A 20,599-nucleotide genomic window follows, 5' to 3' on the forward strand; every position below is an offset into this window, starting at 1 on the left:
ACATCTTTAACCCCTGCGAGGCCAAGTACCTGCGAATCCCCAGCCTTTCTGTAATCCTAGCTGTCCTGATGTTGCATGCCTTAGGAAGGAAGGCTGTGCTGACTTGTCTGTCTTTGCCAGCCACAGGCCCTTCATGTGAGCCCAGCAGGGCAGCCAAGGTGGGCACACGGTGTCTGCTTGCAAGCAGGGTAACCTGGAGGCTCCTGTGGGCTTTGGGAGCCTCCTGCAAAGGACAAGTTGCCCTTCAAATTAAGCTGAGAAAGGTATCACTGCTGATCTCCCTTCAGCAAGATGTTGTGAATCAATTCCCAGGATTAGTGTTATGGTGTGAAGTCAATGAAAAGAAAAAAAAAATCGACTTTTTTTTTTTTTTTAATAGAAATCAGCTTTAGAAATAATTTTGTCTAACAGAAGTGGAGTAGTGGGGGAGGAAGGGACATGGTATTCCACTGGTGAAAACTTCACAAACCTCACCAGAAGACAGGCCTGATTCCTGACTGTAAAGACCTGATGTTGGAAGAGGAATTCTTCATCTATGTTGCCTGAATGCTTAGTTCTATATTTAAAATTTCCAAATAAAATGCTATGATGTTGGGTAATTTAATGCACAGGAAATATCCCATGCAAAGTAATTTTCTGAGTTATAGAACCTACAGTATTTCAGATTTCTTTAAGTCTATAAGAATAGAGTACTTAGTTCATTAAATTTGCACTTAAGAAATTGCATTTAAAATATAGGGGGAGCCTAGCAGTCAGTTCTTATTCACTTTATTCAACTTGAATTGAATGTTTTTATTACTTACTGTTTATCAACACTTTTAAATTGCTGAGAAGATATAGCTGTTTATCTATTTCTTTATGCTTTCCAGCAGCAATGCAAAGATTGCATGCAAAGTGGAATTAAGCATTTTAACAAAATCAGAACATGCTGTGCCGAGTGGAAATTTGTGGGCAATATGATCTTCATAACCCACCAACAAGTTTTGTCAAAAGCAATGTGATATCTGGGCACAAATGCTGTGGTAACTGTTGGCTAACATTGGCTAGGGGCTATTACAAGGAGTGCTGTCAAGATTTACTCTCTGCTGTGCCCAAAATTTTCTTGAACTAGTAGTACACTGACTTAGTCATGCCAAAAAACAAAGATCTCTGCATGAAACATGAAGAACTAGCAGTAGTAGGTATGAGGGGAATTGCACTGGAGATTAAGCTCAGGGGTTGTATTTAAGGTGTAGTATAAATGAAATTAGAGTAAAATAACTGTACCCTACCCCTATAACTCCTACCCATCTACCTTACAGTTCTTTCCTTAATGTAAGGCACCTCTTTAAAACACTGCTATGCTGCTTGCTGACACTTTTGCAGTGATACAATGCATATAAAACATAAATGAAAAATGCTGATACTGAGAACGTATCTTAATTATAAAGAACAAGTTTTTAATAGATGCTATGATATTTTTATGTGAAAAAGTCCACCTCTAACACACCTTTTCCCCCCACTGCTGTCTTTGGTTGTGACTGCTAAACTCACCATGGTGTCTCCTGTTCTTCAGAACCTTGGGGTTATTTCCTTGTCCCAGTTAGGTCTTCCTTGTCCCTGTAGCACTCAGCAGTAGAACTTCCTGGAGCTGTGAAGGCTTTGGTTTAATGTTAACCACTGATCACCGCTCAGGTGAGTGAAATGCAATGGTCTGTAAAGCACAGGTCAGGGGTGATGGTGTATAAGCCCTGTTTTATCTTTGAACTCTGTAACCCCTGTGGGAACACCCGGCTTCGCTCCTTTCCATCTCCTGGGCTCAGCTTTGCCAAGCCGCAGAGAGGAAGGAGAAAATAAAGGAACCCAGCACTCTCATCCGCTCCGAAAGGTCATCCCACAGGAAACCAAAGGGATGGTGGATCCTCTGCTCGATTTGTCACTACCAACCCTTCGGGGGTCTGTCTGGGGCAGGCTGTGCGCAGGAGCCAGGTGAGAACCGGCTCCTGCGGGAGCAGCAGGGCACAGAAAGCCCTTCTGCAGGGCAGATGCTGCCCAAGGCCTCGCTCGGTGCAACAGCCGCTGCAGCTTTTAACTTGCCAAGGAGGAAAGCCGAGCCCTCACACGCCGCTCCCGGCACACCTGCAGGCTCACACCGCCCCGCCGCCCATCGCCACTCATGCAGCCGCTGGGCCCTGCTGCGGGAACAGCTCCGCCGGGTGCCGGCAGGAGGGCCCAGGCAGCGGCGGGCAGGCCTCCTGGGCCGGCTTCACAAGGAACGCTTTGCACGGAAACAATGGAGAGCCGCCCCCTCTCCGCCTTCCCCCGGCACCTCCAGCGCCGGCAGCAGCGCGCCGCCGCTAGGGGGCGCCGCGGCGGGGAGCGGGGCGGGAGGGGCGGAGCATGCGCAGTGGGCGCGCCTCGCCCGAGCCTCGCGCCTCCGCCCCCTGCCCGCGCCGCCGCCGCGAGCGGGAGGAGGAGGAGGAGGAGGAAGAGGAGAAGGGAGGGAGGCAGGTCCGGCGGCCCTCTCGGGTACCCCCAGCGGCGAGGGAAAGATGGCGACGCTGGGAGGCGAGTCGCAGCCCTTCCCCTCTGCTGCTCTGGCGGCAGCGGCCGGGGTGGGCGGCGGCGGCGGCAGCGGGGCGCTGGGTCTGCAGGCGCCGCTGAACCGCGGTCTGGAGCGGGCGCTGGAGGAGGCGGCTCACTCCGGGGGGCTCAACCTGAGCGGCAGGAAATTGAAGGAGTTCCCACGCAGCGCCGCTGCCCTTAGCCACGACCTCTCCGACACGGTGCGGGCAGGTGAGCCCGGGCGAGTGGCCGGGGGAGCAGGGAGGGGTGGCCGGCGAGCGGGGAAGGTGGGTTTGTGGAATCGCCAGGGACCCCCTCAGGCACTTCGGTGCCCCCTCAACCTCCCTGTGAGGCGAACACCCACTCGCCACCCTTTCGTTCGCCTTCCCCCGGGGCCCGTTCTCACACGGAAGCCGAGCCCACCCCCGTCTCTCCGTGGACCATGTGCTTTCTTTATTCCCCCCGCCTTGGTGTATGAGGTAGGTGTTTGCTTCCATATGGCTGAATCTGTGCACGCTCCCCTCCATCCCCCCGCTCGGCGTTTGGTGAGGCAGAGCTGCCTCTCCCATGGCACACTGGGGGAATGTATGGAGAATTCTTGCTCGCACCTGTCCTCTTTTCCCTCTGGGGAATTTGCGTCTCTGTGCCACTCTTCCCTGGCTGCTGCGGTGTGCGGTGGCAGCCAGCCCACCTTTGATTCAGCTGCGGGCGGAGTGCACACAGTGCCAGGGTGGATACCCACTGCTTCTGCCCTGCTGCCCGTGGGTGAACCCACCTGTCCCTGTGTAACCACACTGGGATACTCCTGTACCTCTGAACGTGTCACCTCTTCGCATGCCATAGGTGGAGCTATGTCTGTAGGAAGACTGCTGTGCAGCTGCCCCAGAGAGCATACTACCTCTCAAAAATGCCACTTGTTCAGCACTGGGGCTGACAACCCCCTTTGTGTTCTTACAGTCATATAGCCACAAGTGCTAGCTCTATGCAATGCTATCTTACAGGGCAAATGTAGAGAGAAATCCCTGTCTTCACAGGCACTGTATGTATTCTACAGTGGGGGACACCATCATTACATAAATCTGCAGAGGGGACAGGCATGACAACCCTGCAGCAGGAGTGGTGGGGGGACAAGTATTCAGTTTGCGTTAACTTGCTCTCACACCTTTCTTCCAACTTGAAAAAAGCACACCTATTTCTCACATAGGGAGGCAGATCCCCCTCAAAAGGTCATATGAGTTTTCCTGCCCCTGTTTATCCGAGGTGATGGAACCTAATCCCCTCTTTACATGGTGTCACTAGGTAGAATGGTGCAAACCCGCATTAGAGGAATATATTAGTGTGTTGCTAAGGTCTTCAGTGTATGGCCTCCACATGCCCTTGTGTCCCCATTTGCCTGCTGGAGATAGTTGTGTTGTGGCAGCAGAGCAGGAGACATGTAGTCACTTGTTCTTGTCCCACAAAACTGCAGGTGCTATACCTGCATGCAAACATGAATCTAAATTCTCAGCTACTCCTGCACATGAGGGCATTCATGCCTTCCTGTATGTGGAGACATGTGCTGCCTGCTTATTGAGTCTGTTTAGAGTTAGTGCCTCAAATGTGTGGTAGGTGTCATGTTATTGTTGTTTAACTGTTACTTTGCAGCTGTTGCTGAGTGGATTTCACATTGGTCTGTGTGAGCACCTATATCATCATATCAATTAAAAAAAAAAAAAAGTGAAGGAAGCTTGATGAATGAAACTGCCATGAATTGATAGCATGACTTACCATACTAACCATAAGCTGACTCAGTAGCAGATGTGAAAGGGATAGGTGTGGTAGGGGGACTGTATGTGGTTAGAATGACTTCCAGCTTGTCATCCCAAGCAAGGCATTTTTAGTCTCATTTCTTTTTTAAAGTTGAAGTGTAGCAGACTTGCCACAATACAAGATAAAGAGTTTGGAAATCCAGAAATTGAGCTTCTGTAGTTTGACCTAATATTGAACCAAACTGTTGGAAAACCAAATTGTATACTGAGGAGATCATATACTGGGAAAGAAATTGTTTGGTTGGTAGTGATTGCATGTTAATATTTGTGTATTGTGTAAGTATGTGCTGTACAGGCATGAGCTGTGTGTAGTATGGATAGGTGGCACCTGCTTGTCACATGCTTGCTTGTTCTACTGATTTTTCTAGGAAAAAGTAGTCGTTATCTTCAAGCATTGTTGTGCTTTTGTCAGAGTTTACATGGAAAACTTTCAATATGAAATTGAATATAGAGTTGTGTTTTCATTCTCTTTTTGTTTGATATAAACAGCAGTGTAGGTCAACCCATGTCTTAATCTTGTGACAGCAACAGCCCTTTTATCATTGTCCCTTTTTAGAAGAACACTGTGTTAATCTATAGTTGCTTTAAGGTTTTGTTTGTAACAGCTTGTTGTAACTTTAATGGGAACTGCCTTGAAAGTTGTTGTTGATATATTTCCAAAAAACTCATGTGTTGTTTTTTGTTTTGTTTTGTTTTTTTTTGTTACATTACATAACAAATATATAAACAGAAGAGTTGCTTGGGTTAAGGCCAGGTTTCTGAAACTCTTGGAGCAAACTCTTGAAGGGAATTTTCTTTCCTGCTTCCTCTCCATAAATGTGCATAGTATAAAACTTCCTCCTTGAAATGAATGACTTGTAGTTTTGGATCTGATGAGCTGACATGTCTCTGAAGTCCTGAAACATTGGGTTTTGGGGTAGGGATAGCCTTTCACTGTTTTTTTGAGGGGAGGAGGGGATTGCTAGTCTTGCTGAAAAATGGAGACATTCCTTGATGTAGAGGAGATTAGTGATGGGGGTTGAGTTTACAAGTCTGAGGAGCAGGGAATTTCCAGAAAACTGAAACCAAGCCTGCATTTGACAGTGTTTTAGTATTATGGACTGAAAATATTTTTTTGTTTCAGAAAGTGATGGTCTACAGCTACTCTCAAATAAGATATTATCAAACTTGTTTTCTAGAAAGGTTCTGAATGCTTTTTTTAGGTCTGAGGAAGAAAAAAGTGATCAACTTTCTCTGTTCATGCATTTATTTTTTTTCTGAAGTTAGAAGTCAGATTTTATACAGCAATTGATGCACTTATGCAAGGGACGTGGCTTGTTTGCCTTTAGCAGCTGGGAAGAGATTGATTTTTTTTCCTAGTTCTTACCATAGTTACATTCTGTAATAACTCCAGAGGCTGAACTGCACTTGTCACTTTCTATTCCTGCAGCTTCTTGTTATGCTTTTTCATCTATGACTTTTCTTTGCATTAAAACATCTTGGTTACAGAAATGTCATGGAACTTTTCTTCCTCAGTCTTTGACAGTTCTGCTCAGGTGCTGAGTGACCTGGTCAGATGGAACTTTCAGGCAGTATCTCTGCACATGGAATGGAGTTTTCGTGGTATCCAGTACTGTTAGAATAAAATGAAACCTCTATGTAAAGTGTCTTGAGTTTAGTCAGGCGTTTTAAACCACAGTGTGGATGCAATGCAAAAACCATTTCAAAAATAATAAATGCTATTCTTATCACTTTTATTACAGGCTGGGTTATGCAGAAGGCAGTGGTATAGTAATCACATAGTTCTTAAGCAATAGCATGCAATTATATTCCTCCAAACCACTGGGAATGCTGGAAGCATGTTACTTTATAAAAGAGCAAGCAAAGGCCTCAGAGATGTAGCCATGGCTGCCTACTGTATTACTTCAGCCTCCTTCTCCTTTGATTGTATTTCTGAAGACAGAGCCTCTGAACCTTTTCTGGTGAATACCTGCTTCATCCATTTCTGTTGGGTGAGTTATGCACATGAGGGATTACTTGCTGCTGCTGGTAGTGACCTGGTAGAGAAGAAAATAAATTCTTTAAATTACATGCAAGATTATTAGAAAATTACAAATTGTAGTATTTGATTGCTACTTTGGAGAGTATGAAATTTTGGAAGGAGTGTGTATTTTTTTGGTGTGCAATAAAATGCTTGCTCTCCTACCTGCTGTTTTTAAAAGTGCTTCTAAGTGGACTGCACTTGCTGTGTTGAAGACACCTTTGCCTGGCAGCATCTTTGAAATAGTTGTTTTGACTGTATAACTATGGATTTGCTTTCAAGGTGGTTGAAAAATCACAGTATCGCTGTGAGTGGTGGTGCTGGTTTGGATGAAATATCTTCCTTTCATTCCTCTTTGCTGATAACAACAACAACACAAGTATTTCTTGTTTCCCCCCCTTTTAAAAAAAATTAAATATGATGTGCATGAGGCTCAGAGCAACTTTATCTAGTCAAAGATGTTGCTGCTCCATGCAGGGGAGTTGAACTAGATGACATTTAAAGGTTCAGTCAAACCTAGAGCATTTGGTGATTCTGTGTACATTAGATTGCCAGAATTTAATCTTACTCATTTTCTCCACCTGCTTTATTAATGTAATTCTTCCTTCATGTCTGAGAATTCTTCTAATTGCAGCAGTAGATGTGCAATTGGTTCCACTTGTTCTAAGTGCAGGTTGTACAGGGCAGGATGTTGCACATCTAGACTGGCTTGTTTGTGCTACTGCACACTTCCAGATATCAAATATGACCACTATATAGATGCTTGTTTATAATTTGATTGTTGATTTGGCCACTAGAGAAGATGATATTTGATATGCTCCGCTCTTTTTAAGAATTCTCTCTGATAGTTACTTTGAATAATTCATAATTTTTACTTCATATTTTGATTAAATTTTGGGGTTTTTTTTGATAAGGCTGAGATCCTTTCATTTTATTCATTTAATCAAAACTCATATCAATAAATAATGTCTTTTTAAGGCTAAAAAATGAATAAAACTCTGTTTCTTTTTCATTTCAAAAATCAGTCCCTTCCTACAGCCTTCCTGTGTTTATTTGAAGATTTATAACCTTACTGTTTTTTATGCAAATAATATCTTTAGTATGTTAGGACAGGGAGAAAGAATAAATGTTTGTTTATTATCACCAATGAATTGAATATTATCCTGCAGCCAAAACTTAGGAGGTGTAATTTTTATGGCTAAAAAATGAAGATAAATCAATTTTGTATTCATTATTATGTATCCAGCAGTATATGTGACATTATTATGTATTTAACAGTTTATGACACCACCTGATTGTGTGGTCTGTCAGGGCATCTCTGTGCCAGCATATTCTAGCTTCTGTTTTTTACTCATGAGCAATGCTTTGGGAAAGAGATTTATCAAACTAGAAGCATTCTTTTAGAAACATTGATGTGTGTAGCAACTTACAACTGCAGAATACCATTTAAACATTCTTGGCCCTTTTATTCTTCCTGAAACCTGACTATATGCTTGCTTGTGGATCTTGTAAACACCAAGGCTATTGACTTCTATTGGAATGAGTCTATTAGTTGTCTTGCTGTAGAGTCTAGTCAGTGGGCATTTGAAAGTTACTTCTTTATTATGCCCCCATAGCTGAAATGTAGCCAGTGACTTTGCAGGTGCTGTTAGACTCTCAACACAAAATAAAGAGAATTAGCTCCAATCCTCTTTGTTGCATGGAACAAATCGAGTACACAATTGCCTGATTACTGTTTCAGAATGTGGCTTGAGCAGATTAATGGCTTTCTACCACTGACTCTGTATGTATCTTTCCTTTGTATTGGTTTGTTTGGTTTTTCTTTCTGACTTGCTTTTTAGTGAGGCTTCAAACCTAGTGTATGGGCTAAGAGGTAGGAGAGATGCTAGCCTAAAAACTGTAGGATAGGAGGAAGGGTGGAACCCATTTCCAATTTCAGCAGGAGTAGGCTCTGCTGTGGGTTGAACCTTTACCCCCAAAGGGGACTTCCCCTTCAGGGTGGCAGTTTTTTAAATGGCTCTGCCTAGAATTGCCATGTTTGGACATGCTGTGCATGTAAATGAATAAAGGCTGAAGGCTTTTGTAGAAATATTGTCACTTTGTGCATCCGTGGCCAATCTGCTTGGAAAAGACTGATTCAGAGCTCCAGCAGTGCTGTCATAGAAGTCAAAGTGCTACAGGTTCCCTTTCAAATGCTTTTAGACAAGCAGTTTTGCAGATCCATTAGCCTGTGATCACTGGCCTGGTGGGAGGTAGAAGCCAAATATTCCTGTATTGTTTGTGAGCCTCCTATTAGCCCTTCTCTGGTCTGTTTCTGTTGTGTCTTCAGCAAAAAAGGCATCTTGGTATAGACATCTCTTAAACAGGAGAGACTTAACACAGTTACTGTACACAGGGTTTTGAAAACATTGAATACTCCTGTGAGGGGAAGAGGCTGGGGCAGAATCAGTTATGACAAAGTAGAATGAATATTTGCACAGTAGAGCTGTGGCTTGGAAGAGGAAGGGGGTAAATGCCAATGCAATATAGTTTTGAACAAGGAAATAGATAAAGAGAAGATACTGTTAAAGGCGGAAGTGTCATAGAGAATGAAAACTTAAGAACTATTGAAAGAAAATATATGAAATCAACAAAGAGAAATGTGTGTAATGGCTTGGGATAATTATCTGAAATCTGTAAAACTGAAGAAAAATGCCAGTTATGTTCATAATGATTAGAATTGTGTGCATAGGAAATCAGATAAACATGGAGAAAATTGTTTGGCTCCAAGATACATTACATTTGCAGACTTTATGCTACAAAAAATAGTTTCAAATTCATACTTTTAAATGCTAACTGTTAATTGAAGTTTGAGAAGCTTAGCATCCATTTGTCTACATAAGGAAAACCCAGAGATTTTGTTGCTTGCAGAGTTGTGAAATCAAGATGGAGAGAGTGGTGTTTTGTGTATCAGAATGACCATTCTAGGAAGGATGAGCAACTTCTCTGGGCTGGCTGTTCATCATTCCCCCTGCTGTGTTCTTGCTGACTGTTAGTAAGCATTTTACTAGGTTTGTGAACGTTCCCAAGCTGGTTAGATTGCTACCTCACAGTTAAAATCAATAGGATTTAAATAATTGAAATGGTGCTTCCCAAAACAGAGGTACCTTAAACTTGTTCTGCTGAGACCAGAATTATGGCACATGTACCCATTTGCTGTTCCCTGATGTGTAAAACTGAAAGAGCCAGAAACATTATCCCTGTGTTTGGTGAGCAGATCACTGTCAAAACTGGAAACGGGTGTTACATCTCCTGACTTCTGACTGTTCTGTGCTGACCGTGCTGTGCCATGTATTATACACACATCAGAGCAGTTCTTGGGAATGGTACTGAGGAGTTAAGCTTCTGGAGGAAGGATTCCTTTCTGCTAAATTTGTGTGTAGATGTCTTTGTGGGAGGAGTTAATTTATGAAATTCTAATGCTTTCTCCCCAGCGTCTTTCTCTAAGGGTGTCTTGCTGGCCAGCTTTTTATTCTTTTTTCCTTGTATGGTGCAGAACACCCTAATGCCTGTAAACCTCCTATTTAAAAATAGAAGTAACAATAACAGTCTTTTGTCCTCCTATCCAGGCAGTAGGAGAAATATTCTTAAAGGAAAAAACAAAAAGTCAAAACTTGTGAGATGATGATCGTGGCAGAGCCAAAGTAGGGGTTAGTTTTGCATATAATTTTGAGCCTGAGGTTTGCACTTGCTTTTGAAGCTGCATGAACTGTTTCATGTTTAGCTGAGCTTCTGTGGGTTTAGGCAAAAAGCTAGCTGATAAATTCATGATGATCATGGGGGGTAATTCTTCTAGGAGTGGCTAGAGAAATTACTGGATGTAGCTGGAGGTTTTAAATATCAGAACAGTGGTCTTTATGAGAAGCAGAACAAGGGCAAAATAGCTGAAGCACCATATCAGCAGTGACCTGTGCTGCTGAGTGGATAAGGTTTTTATGCTGTTTTTTTGAAGATGGATGGGTGATTTTATTCCTTTGTGCAAAGTGCAGTAGTTGTAATGTTTTTATTTTTTTTTAGGGCCATGGTGCTTTAAAAAACTAGATTAGTAACAGATTTAATTTCTAGGTTTTGGACTTAACTTTATGAACTAGGTAGTTTCTGCTATTGTAGCCTGATAAATACTTATTTCTGGTAGGAGGTGACATTGCTGGAGCAGCTGGCAATATATGTGTGGAGGATTTAAGACAAATAATTTCTTGAATTAAAGAAATAAAATTCAGCAAAGTACATCTTGGAAGAATGTTTAAAATAGCTTGGGACTTGATTTCTTTATACTGTGAATATATATATACTACAATCCTAGTTTATATTCTAATGTATGTTTCAAAAGTAGCAAAGAGACTGCAAATGACACTTTCACTTCAATTTATTATGTGTGAACAGACATGAAGTTTGTAGCATCTGAAGTCTTCATCTTTGGCTGTGCTATTTGCTTTGACAGCTCTCCTTAGCAGCATTACGTTACACAGGCAAAATGCAAAAATGAAAAAGAAATAAGATGGGGAAAAAAATCACCACATTTAACTGTGAAGATAAAAGCATGTGTAAGAAGCTGGACCTATTGTTTTGGTGAACAGAAAGAAACAGTTCATAAAATGAGTGTGCAAAGATAAATTACTGAAACTGATGGAGAAGTTTTGTAAAATGGGCAAGAAATGGGATAGGAAAAGAAAATTGAATCAGAAGTTAAGCCAAGAAAAGAAGTGGAGGAGAATACACCCCTGGATAACCTATACAGGGTAAGACAAGATACTAAAAATGCAGATGCAATAGGTTATGTACAGTAAGAACCTTAGATCAGATTTTAAAGACAGTGGAATTGTTATCATGGTAAGCAAAGCTTTTATTATTAAAGTGACTTTTTGTACTATTTGAACTTTTAACTGTTTAAAAACCTAATGACGGGAGAAATAGAGGTTATTGAACTGCAGACAGGTAGTGCCATTGCTGCTGTTACATTACTGTATTTTGAGAATAGTGAGGATTAGCTGAATTCATTCAATTCAGTCTTTTTATGGCAGGGCAAGAGAATTAACAACAAAGCTGTCTGTCTATTCAGTGGGGAAGGAGGAAGAACATAGTGTCATTCATATGTTATATAATTAAGAAATGCAGACAGTTATGAAGATTTCTGGAGTGGATGTCTGGTCAAAGCTGAAAGGAGCTTTCTCAGCAGTAGGGGCAGGACAAGGATGCCCTGGTTACTAAATACAGCTGTGATTGATCAAGGGGAACAACTTAACCCGAGGTTTCCCATGCTCATTTTGTGTTGCTAGGGCTTCTTGTTTGCTTGTTTTGTTTCTGTTTTCTGAGTTCATCCCAGTTCAAGAAAACTGTCCATTTGCCTTCCACTTTGCACAGTGTAGTTTCCCTGCTCAGTAAGTTTTGTCTGTGATCCCCTTTGCAGTGTTTGAATTCCAGTCTGGCTGAATGCCTACTCCTTGCTTGTGTTCCACTTAGCAGCCGTTCAGATTGTCTTGTGTTACTGACTAGGTTTTTTTCCTCACTCACTCATCTTGTCACTTGCAAGGTTTGCTAGACATGATATTTTATTCCCCCCTTCTTACTAGTGTGTTTGAAGGAAGATGTATGACCAAGAATATCCTTGTGCCATCCATCTGAAATGTTTCTCTACTTGGTCTTCTTTTGAGATCCATCAGTACCAGTTCCTTCTAGTTTCTATACAGCATCAATATGATGATGTAGTTTCTTAGTCATAATGTGCAGAAATTAAGGCTGATCTACTGAATTGTAGCCATGTTATAATGGATGTTTCCATTCACTGTCTGAACTTTCAAATGTGATGGAAAACTATTATATTAATTTGGCAGTGTGTAGTTTTATATGTTATTTTTCTAAGGTTTCATTTGGGGGGGACAAAAAAGGCTGCAGAGTCTAAAATTGTTTTTCATTTAAAAAATTGGAATGTTTCTCCCCCATCTTCAGAACTACATTCTTTTTTTTTTTTTTTCCATATGCTGTCTCAAATTCACCATAAAAAGTGAAGATAATCTGCAGATTCTCCACAAAAAATCTTTCATGCAACTGGTGTTGGTCATATGATTTGAAAGAAAATATGAACTAATTTAAAATAACCAGTAACTTCAATTTTCCAACATTTTTAAAGGGAATTTAGAGATAAGATAGACACTATCATGGTGTAGACCATGAGACACTTTTGTGTCATGGTATTGCTGCTATTACTGCTCTGTTGAAGTGTGCTGTGACTTTGACATTCAGCCAGCCAGTCAGGAGTTTCTAAGGGTGGAGAAAGCAGTCTTTCAAATTTCTTGTAATTTGAAAGCCTTTTATGTAATTATATTGATTGCTAATGTAATGACTTTAAGAGCTTAAGTCTTTAAGTCATTAATATAATGACTTTAAAATTTCTACTTTTAGTTGTTCCTCACATAGATCTTACTTTGTGTTTGCATTAATAATTACTGTGCAAACTTGCTCGGTGAATTACTTCATTGTTCTATAATGATGCAGGTTATCCCTGGTTGTATGGATTGGAAAAACTGAGAAGCAGGAATTTTGAATGGCTTAATCCAGATCTCAGAACAGATCAAAGACAGAACTGTGAATGGAATCCAACTTTGGTATTTTTGTGGGATTTTGTTTTTGTATGCTTTTTTAAAGTGCCAGTGTATGATATCTTGAAGAATGGATGTTGAGGTATTTGAATTAGTTTTGTTCTGAAAGATGTTGGGATAGCAGCAAAGACTTAAAGCTTCCATTAAGGTCTTAAGTCCAGAGAGTGGTTTTAAATGTATTAACACAATGCAGAAACTCACTTTATAATAGCATCTGGCACATACACACAACTCAGAAGTAGTCCCAAAAAAAATCACTATAGATTTGCAATCAGTTAAGAATCAGTTAATATGAAAGAGTAGTAACTTTACACAATTAAAAAAAAAAGAAATCAGTATTTTGGCAAGAAGTGCTGTAGTCCTTCTGCTAGTTTTCATATCTTTGTACATTTGGCTTCCTAGAGAACTGAAAAGGTTATTTTTGGCCTAGTGCCCTGGGCTAAAAATGGCTTCTGGAATCTCATAGCTCCATTTGGTGTTGAGCAGTTCTGTGCAGTAGTAACAGAACTGCAGTAATTGGTAGTCTCACTGAAGCATTTTAGTTATGCACTTAAATGTTAAGCTGTGGGAGATGTGGCTCTGGGATCCCTCCAGCATCCCATTTATCAGAAAAATTTAAGTCATGTTTATCTATGAAGCATTGGTAGCCTGAAGAAAAAGAGGCTTTTCTACAAGTACATGTTAGAGGGAAGTAAGGGACAGTGTGAGGTTTAGCCTCTACAGGGAAAGGCTCTAAAATGAAGAAAGAAATCAGGATATTGCTGTGGGAACAGTGAAACTCAATCATTACAGTTGAGACTACTCATATAGACAATAGAAGGAGTCTGTGAAATTTACTTGTGTTTCTATCCAGTGTTGCAGGGTTTACCTTTAAAAGGGAAACAACCCCACCCCAACCCTAACACTGTCCTCCCCCATGAAAAAAGTATAGCAGTTACTAGATGTGAATGTGTACTTATTATAAAAGTTTCTGAATGATTTCTAAATACTTTGGATGGAGTTTTAAATCAGGACTTTGAAATAGTCAGGAGAAGAGTGAACAGGCAATTTAAATCTGAAAAATCTAATACCAATAAAAGGTCTGAAAACTTCCAAGAAAAGCTGGAGGTTGCTTCCCTCTATATGCTTCACAGATCTGTTAGCTTTTCCCCCAGTTTTTTGTATTAGACTAAATCGGAATAATGTATGGTGCTGCAAGAAAGTAAAGTTTCCAGAAACAGAATTAATTTTAAAAAACCACTTTTTTGTAAGCTTTTTTTTTTTTTTTTTTTTTTTTATGTGAAGTTAACTTGGATAGATTCTTCATGAGAATTAGAGTTTTTCTAGACTTAGCTTGTAGACATCCATAGAACCCTCATTTTAAAATAATCCAAGAAATCAGTATTAGGTTTTTTGTGTTCTAACTTTGCAATGTAAGGCTTTATTAACACAGTAATCTGGAAATGTGCCCAAAATAAAATGAATTCTGATCCAACTTGTGGTCACACAAATTTGAGATTATCAGTCTAGTGAATAGCTTTTCAAAGACAGTTATCAGATTTTGTTATTGGTGTTAAGGCTCTAAAATTAAGAAATAAATCATGGTATTGGTATTGGGGTAATGAAGCATGAGCATTTCAGAGAGCTCTTTACCTCCAGAATTACAGTTTCTAAAATACAAATCTTCTTGTTCTAAACAATTTATGAAAAAGAGTAAATCCAGATCTGCTTCTGTAGAATATCTGTGCTCAATCTGCAATAAGCTTGATTTTTGCTTACTGGACTAAGCAAAAACCTTGCCAGTTTTCCTAAATGGAGGTGTCCCTGGGAAACAGAAGCTTTTGTTCTGTGTTTTGATGGCTATGTACTATATGCTGGTTGCATTTCTTGCTTGTAGCCTTTAGCCAAATAGTTTTATAGAATGCTTGCTATTTTTAAAAGTTATTTTTGTTAAGGTACTTATTGAAGATAAATGACATTCTTGGTTAACAGTATTTGAAAGTATTAGCTTCTGTCTAAAATTTTTTCTTCTTTATCTCTTGAAAAACAAGATGATTTTGTTAATGTTCACATCATAGAAATAGAAGTATTTGCAGTTAGGAGGTATTCTGCTTGTAATTGATTCAGCTTGGAAAAAAGCAAGTATTGCTTGTGTTCAGTTAGTGCATTTGCATTATGTGTGTGTTAAATATATTGAGTCTACTACATATATAAAAATATTTCACCTCTCCACTTTATGCATGATTACTTTACTTTTTTCATATGTTTCTAAACCCTTCCTTGGTGCATGTAATAGTGATAGCATGAGGATAACCCAATGAATATGTGTGAAAAAAACCAGAACATAGGGGGAAATATTACTTTATTGGTAATTATTATGATGAAGTTATTAAATTAAGGTTATGTGAACATAACAAATTTGGTTTTCCTGTGGAAGAATGTAAATAAATCTTTGGGAAGCAGTCTTTCAAAAAATAAAATTGTAGAGGGTAGTAAGCTGTCAGGGTTTTTTGCTTGATTAACAGAAGCTGCTTGCTTTTAGAGGAATTTCTCTAATATTCAAAGAGTATTAAGTCAGTCCTGTTTTCTTTACCAGATGTCTCACTTTATTTTGTGCTGCTGTTTGCATTCTGATGCTAGTGGACTATCCTTGCTGAAGTACGTTGATGCAATTGATTTGCCTATATAAAAGAGACTTTTATGTTGATACAGTTTGTTCCTCTGCCTAATGCTGGCCATCAATTTCCCTGACTGAGTCTGTGTATCTAGATCAGAAATCTATGACTTATGTTTACTGTCTCTGTTTTAAAGTATGCCAGTGATAATAGTATGATTGATTATGTATTTCCTTTGGAAACAAATAAAAGAGATTACACATCAATTTTGTATTTTAGCTTCAACTTCTGATAATTTATTCTTTTTTCTTCACTAGATCGTCTAATACACTGTAGGAGACTTTTACTTCTCTGCAGTTGTTTGTACATTATTTTTTACTTTTTTATTTAATAAACTTAGGTATTTGATTAATGAGGGATAATTCCAATTATAGTAATTTAGGATGCCACTGCAATTGTCCATCTAGCTTCCTGCTGAAAGCTGCTACCCATGTAAATAGTGTGGCGACCTAAATGGTGATGATGGTGTATTTAAACTACTGGGACAGGCTTTGAATTGTGGCATTAAGGAGCTGGCACATGATTTCACCTGCTGTGCCTGTTCTTGGGAAGGAAACCACCCTCAGAGCAGTGGGGGACAGAGCTGAGGCTGCTCCTATCTTACATTGCTGTACTAAATGTTGCAAGGGCTTGTGAGACAGTCCTAAACAGATGAACCTTTGGTGTTCTGCTGTGAAATATGATTTCAGATCCCAAACCTTGCAGTTACACAAAACCTTAGAGGTTTTGGAGTACTTTAATAGTTTTATTGTCTTTTATTTTGTTATTAACAATTGGACTTAGCAATTTGTGAATTGCTTTGTAAATACCTTTCTTGGGGTAGTGTTTATGTTCAGCTTATTTCTCAATAGTAACTTTTAATGCACTCCACTTTCATTTTAGTAATTTGCACCTTAGACTTAGTGTGAGCTCATGATTGTCATTGTTGAAGGCTTATGCTGTCACTTGCCAAGACTGTGATTCTATGATCATATTCTTCCCTGTTGATTTTTTATGTTTTCTTATGACAAACTTAAATATGACCTTGATTATGTCTGACCTACCATGTTCTCCAGGTCCCCATGTATCTGTATGCTGGCCTTGCTGGTACTTACAGCACCATTACCAGCAATCACTCACAGATTTTATCAGCAATGGCTTTGTATTCTAGGGAGGAAAGTCTTGAAAATCCTGACTGTTGTTGGGTTGTGAAGAAAAAAACCTAATTTCTTGTATGAGACACTTAATGATTTCCTTGAGGGTATTGTTCATTTTCTCTGAGTAGATATTGGATTAGCATTCTACAACCACATAAAAATGACTGACCTTCTGGTGTGAGCAAATAAGAAATCTCTTCTAGTAGGTAGTATATTTGTATGAGGTTGTAGAATATTATTTGTTTCAATAGTGTACAAATTCTAGCTTATGACTATGTCTTTTTAAAACTATCAAAGTAGACTTTTACTGTGATAATTTTTCACTTGTGTTTCCTTTCATATTTGCAATATGAATTAGGAACATAAAAATGAAGGTTATGTGTAGTACTGAGGAAGGTTTTAGATCCAATACAGGTAAAATGGCTTTATAATTAAGCATTCCTCTCTGAGTATCTATCCTAGAATGAATTGCTTGACAATTCCATTTATAGAAACAGGATGTTTTGTTTTTATGAATGTGGATTTCTTGGGAACTCATTTTGAGAAAGTGTTTGTCTGCCTCCACCCTTCGTGGAATGTAGATGACATCAGAATTTTTTATGCACTGGTACTATGGATACAGAAAGACCAACTTTAGAAGTGTCAGTGACATAAAAGGAATTGCATTCTAAGCAGTCTTACTATTTAAGGTGAATTGATGGTACAGATGTCCAAGTGATCAGATCTAAGGGAACAGAGTAGTAGGTGCTTTGAATTTTTACTTATTCCATTTAAAACACTATAAATAATTGTAGTGTAGGTTCCAGGTAATTTTGTGATCTAAAACATAACCCTCCAACTACCTTTCTTGTATGGCAGAGCTGTGTTGTTCACTTGTTTTGGATCTCTTATATATGTTTTTCTCTCACTTGTGATAATTTTGGTTCCACTGACATTTGAGTTGTCCTTTTAAAAACTTTTGGTTAAGATCTAATTACAACTACAGGAAAATAGCTTCTTTAAGAGAATATTTGTTTGTAAATAAATGGTAAGTATCAGTTGCAATATACAGTTATTTTCATTAAAACTTTATTCTAACATTGCATCTAAATTTTATAGGATCAGAGGATAGACTATAAAGGGACCTAAGATGCTGATGAAGGGACCCCTGTAGGTCATGTAATCCAACCACCAGTGCCAAGCTGGGTCAAGTCTCAACTTGTTCAATTTGTTCTTGCCAGCTGAAACATATTTCATTTAGCTGAGACATTCCCAAGTATCTTGAAGTCCCAGGTACTCCTTCTGTTATGAATTTCCAATATTTTTGTGGTGAAAGAATACCCGAGGTGATTAGATTTGTTTTATAACCTTGCATTGCAGCTATGCAAAATAGACTATTCAGACACCTTTTGTTTGCTGATGTATTTATCCACAGACCTACTTATAGAGTTTTGCCCCAGTTGTGTATAAATTCTGACACGCTTTGCATCTGTATTACCAAATGTAGACTCTTAGTGTTAGTCTATTAAGGAAATACTGAAGGTAAATGCATTTTGGAAGTGCTTTTACAACACTTTAGAAGAGAATGTGATGTATTCTTAGTTTTAAATCCTATTCTATGAATGTTGAAGTTTCTCCATTAAAAAGATGTTCATGAGGAGCTTGTAGCACTCAAGACTGGAGTTCTCAGTAAGAATATTCAGAGACATATGTTGGGATAGTGTGTGGTGGTTTTTTCCTGTTAAGTTCTGATGGCAGCTGTGGAATGCCTGTGTTTAGAATTACTAAACTGTTTAAAGTTGTATGACAGTAAATTTTACTTATTTATACTGGGTTAAGCCCAGTAGGCAGCTAAGACCCACGCAGATGCTCCCTCTCTCCCCCACACTGTAATGGAGAAATGAGTCAGAAGGGTTAAAAGTGTGGGTTGAAATAGTGAATTTATTAGATAAAGGAAAAGCTGGACATGCAAACAAAGCAAAATAAGTTCTGGGTGGGTTTGTTTTGAAACTTCGGTATGCAAATATGGGTAGCACGAAATGTGGGCATGAGTGAAGTTATTGGCAAAATCCCTTCTGTCTGATGTATGTGGGACTTTCCCTGTTCTAATGTTCTCAAACAAATGATACTTTAGACTTAGTTATAGCTGTGTAAGGAAGTTTACCAGTCTTCTTTCATCTGCATAAACCTCAGCACAGGCTTGTTCAACCGACTTTCTGGGCAAGGTCTCTTGCCATGTTGCTGTACTTGGCCTGTTCTCAGCATCTGAGTTTAGTTAGTTCAGCAGGAGTTTGTCCGTGTCACCATGACTGTAAAAGTCTATAAATAATGTGACTATAATGCAGTTAGAGCTGTTGGAATATGGTTGTTCTTGCTCACTAGATAGTGTGTATGGTCTTGCATGTTATACTTTGGTTTTCATTCTTTCTGACTCTCTTTGGGGAATCCACAACAGCAGGAAGGTAAACGGTAATATATTAGGGGAATTTGTTCTTATATTCCAGGATCTGAATGTTAGAAAATTATTCCTCATATATATGTTAACTGCCAATATGTTTTCATTGTATGCAGTGGGTCTGCTATATAACTTCCTTAAATATGGTTTTAAGATGTGAAAGTTCTCCTTCCATACAGCTGGAGGAACAATTTATGATACTTGATAGTTACCTGTTTTTCTTAAGTTTCTTCTCTTTGGTTTCTATTTAGTTTCTTCAAGAAATTACCAGAAACTGTAGCTGTTAAAAGAAGCCGTATTTTTTTATTTAATCAGATGAAAATCTTCAGGAGAACTCATTTGTGGCAAGATGATACCAGATTAATACTTTGATGTTAGCCATGCATTAATGCATCATGAAATACAGTGAAGACTGTGCTATTTGGCATCACTCTTGTTATATTGGATTTGTTGTTTGTTATATTTGTTGTTGCTTGTTGTTTAGTTTTTTTGGGGTTTTTTTTTGTACAGTATTTTCTTTAAGAACAGTAACATTTAATTAAATTATGTTTTTCTCACAAAACATTCTTCCATTAATTAAATTTTCTACTTTGTAACATGATTATCAATATGTTTCTTCCTCATAAAACATTAAGCCAGCATTTAACAGTGTTTATGAGTTGGTTTTTGTTGTTTATTCCCGTAACAACCATCAAGGGCTATAAACCTTCAAAATAGTACATTTCAACTAGTGAGAATTTTCCTGTTATAACAGGAGAAGTTGATGAGGAATGCATCAGGCAGTACGTGTATTGGGAAGTGACAAATTTCCAAATAACTTTTGAATAATATTAACCCTCTGAATGCCTTATTTTTTTGTTTGATTGGTTGTTGTTTGGGTTTTTGTGCTTTCTGTTAACCTTTATGGCTAAAGGTAAAGAAACAAGGAGTAACTATTAGGCAAAATAATAGCAAATAGAGTTAAAATTTTACGGTCTTAGGTGCATTGAATGGTTTTGAACTTGAGTGTGATTAAATCTGAATCTGCCTCTTATATTGTTCTCATAAATGTAATAAGCTGTAAGTTTTAAAGCAAAAGGAAGTACAGGGAGTATAATAACTGAGCTGATACCCCACTATGCTGTATTTCTACAGTTCAATAGCATGTACATATTTTCTTTGGGGGATTGCTCTGTGCTCCTCAATTTTCATTTAAAATGTTTAAAACTTAGTGTACCTGGCAGTAAATTAACTGGAGGAAGTTAGTGTTTAAATATAATACTGTTTGACTGTTTCATCTATAGATTTTTTAGGGGCTTTCCACTGGATTTCTACTGTGGTCAAAGATAATTTATTAGACTGCAGGGGTTTTTTTGTTGTTGTTGTTAA

At 39.0% G+C, this 20,599-nt stretch overlaps 1 protein-coding gene across 2 annotated transcripts in view; it reads left to right on the forward strand.

Moving 5' to 3' along the window:
• The first annotated feature begins 2,394 nt into the window (after nt 1–2,394).
• The window catches only part of LRCH1 (leucine rich repeats and calponin homology domain containing 1), a 115,860-nt gene continuing 97,655 nt past the window's right edge, over nt 2,395–20,599 (forward strand). For both annotated transcript variants that reach the window (XM_079307175.1, XM_079307176.1), the window contains exon 1: nt 2,395–2,775. In XM_079307175.1, coding sequence (XP_079163301.1) covers nt 2,532–2,775 — 244 coding nt within the window. In that variant the 5' untranslated portion in view covers nt 2,395–2,531. The remainder of the gene's footprint in view (nt 2,776–20,599) is intronic.

Source organism: Erithacus rubecula (genome assembly GCF_903797595.1).
Source record: "Erithacus rubecula genome assembly, chromosome: 1".
In the NCBI taxonomy this organism is placed as follows: domain Eukaryota; kingdom Metazoa; phylum Chordata; class Aves; order Passeriformes; family Muscicapidae; genus Erithacus; species Erithacus rubecula.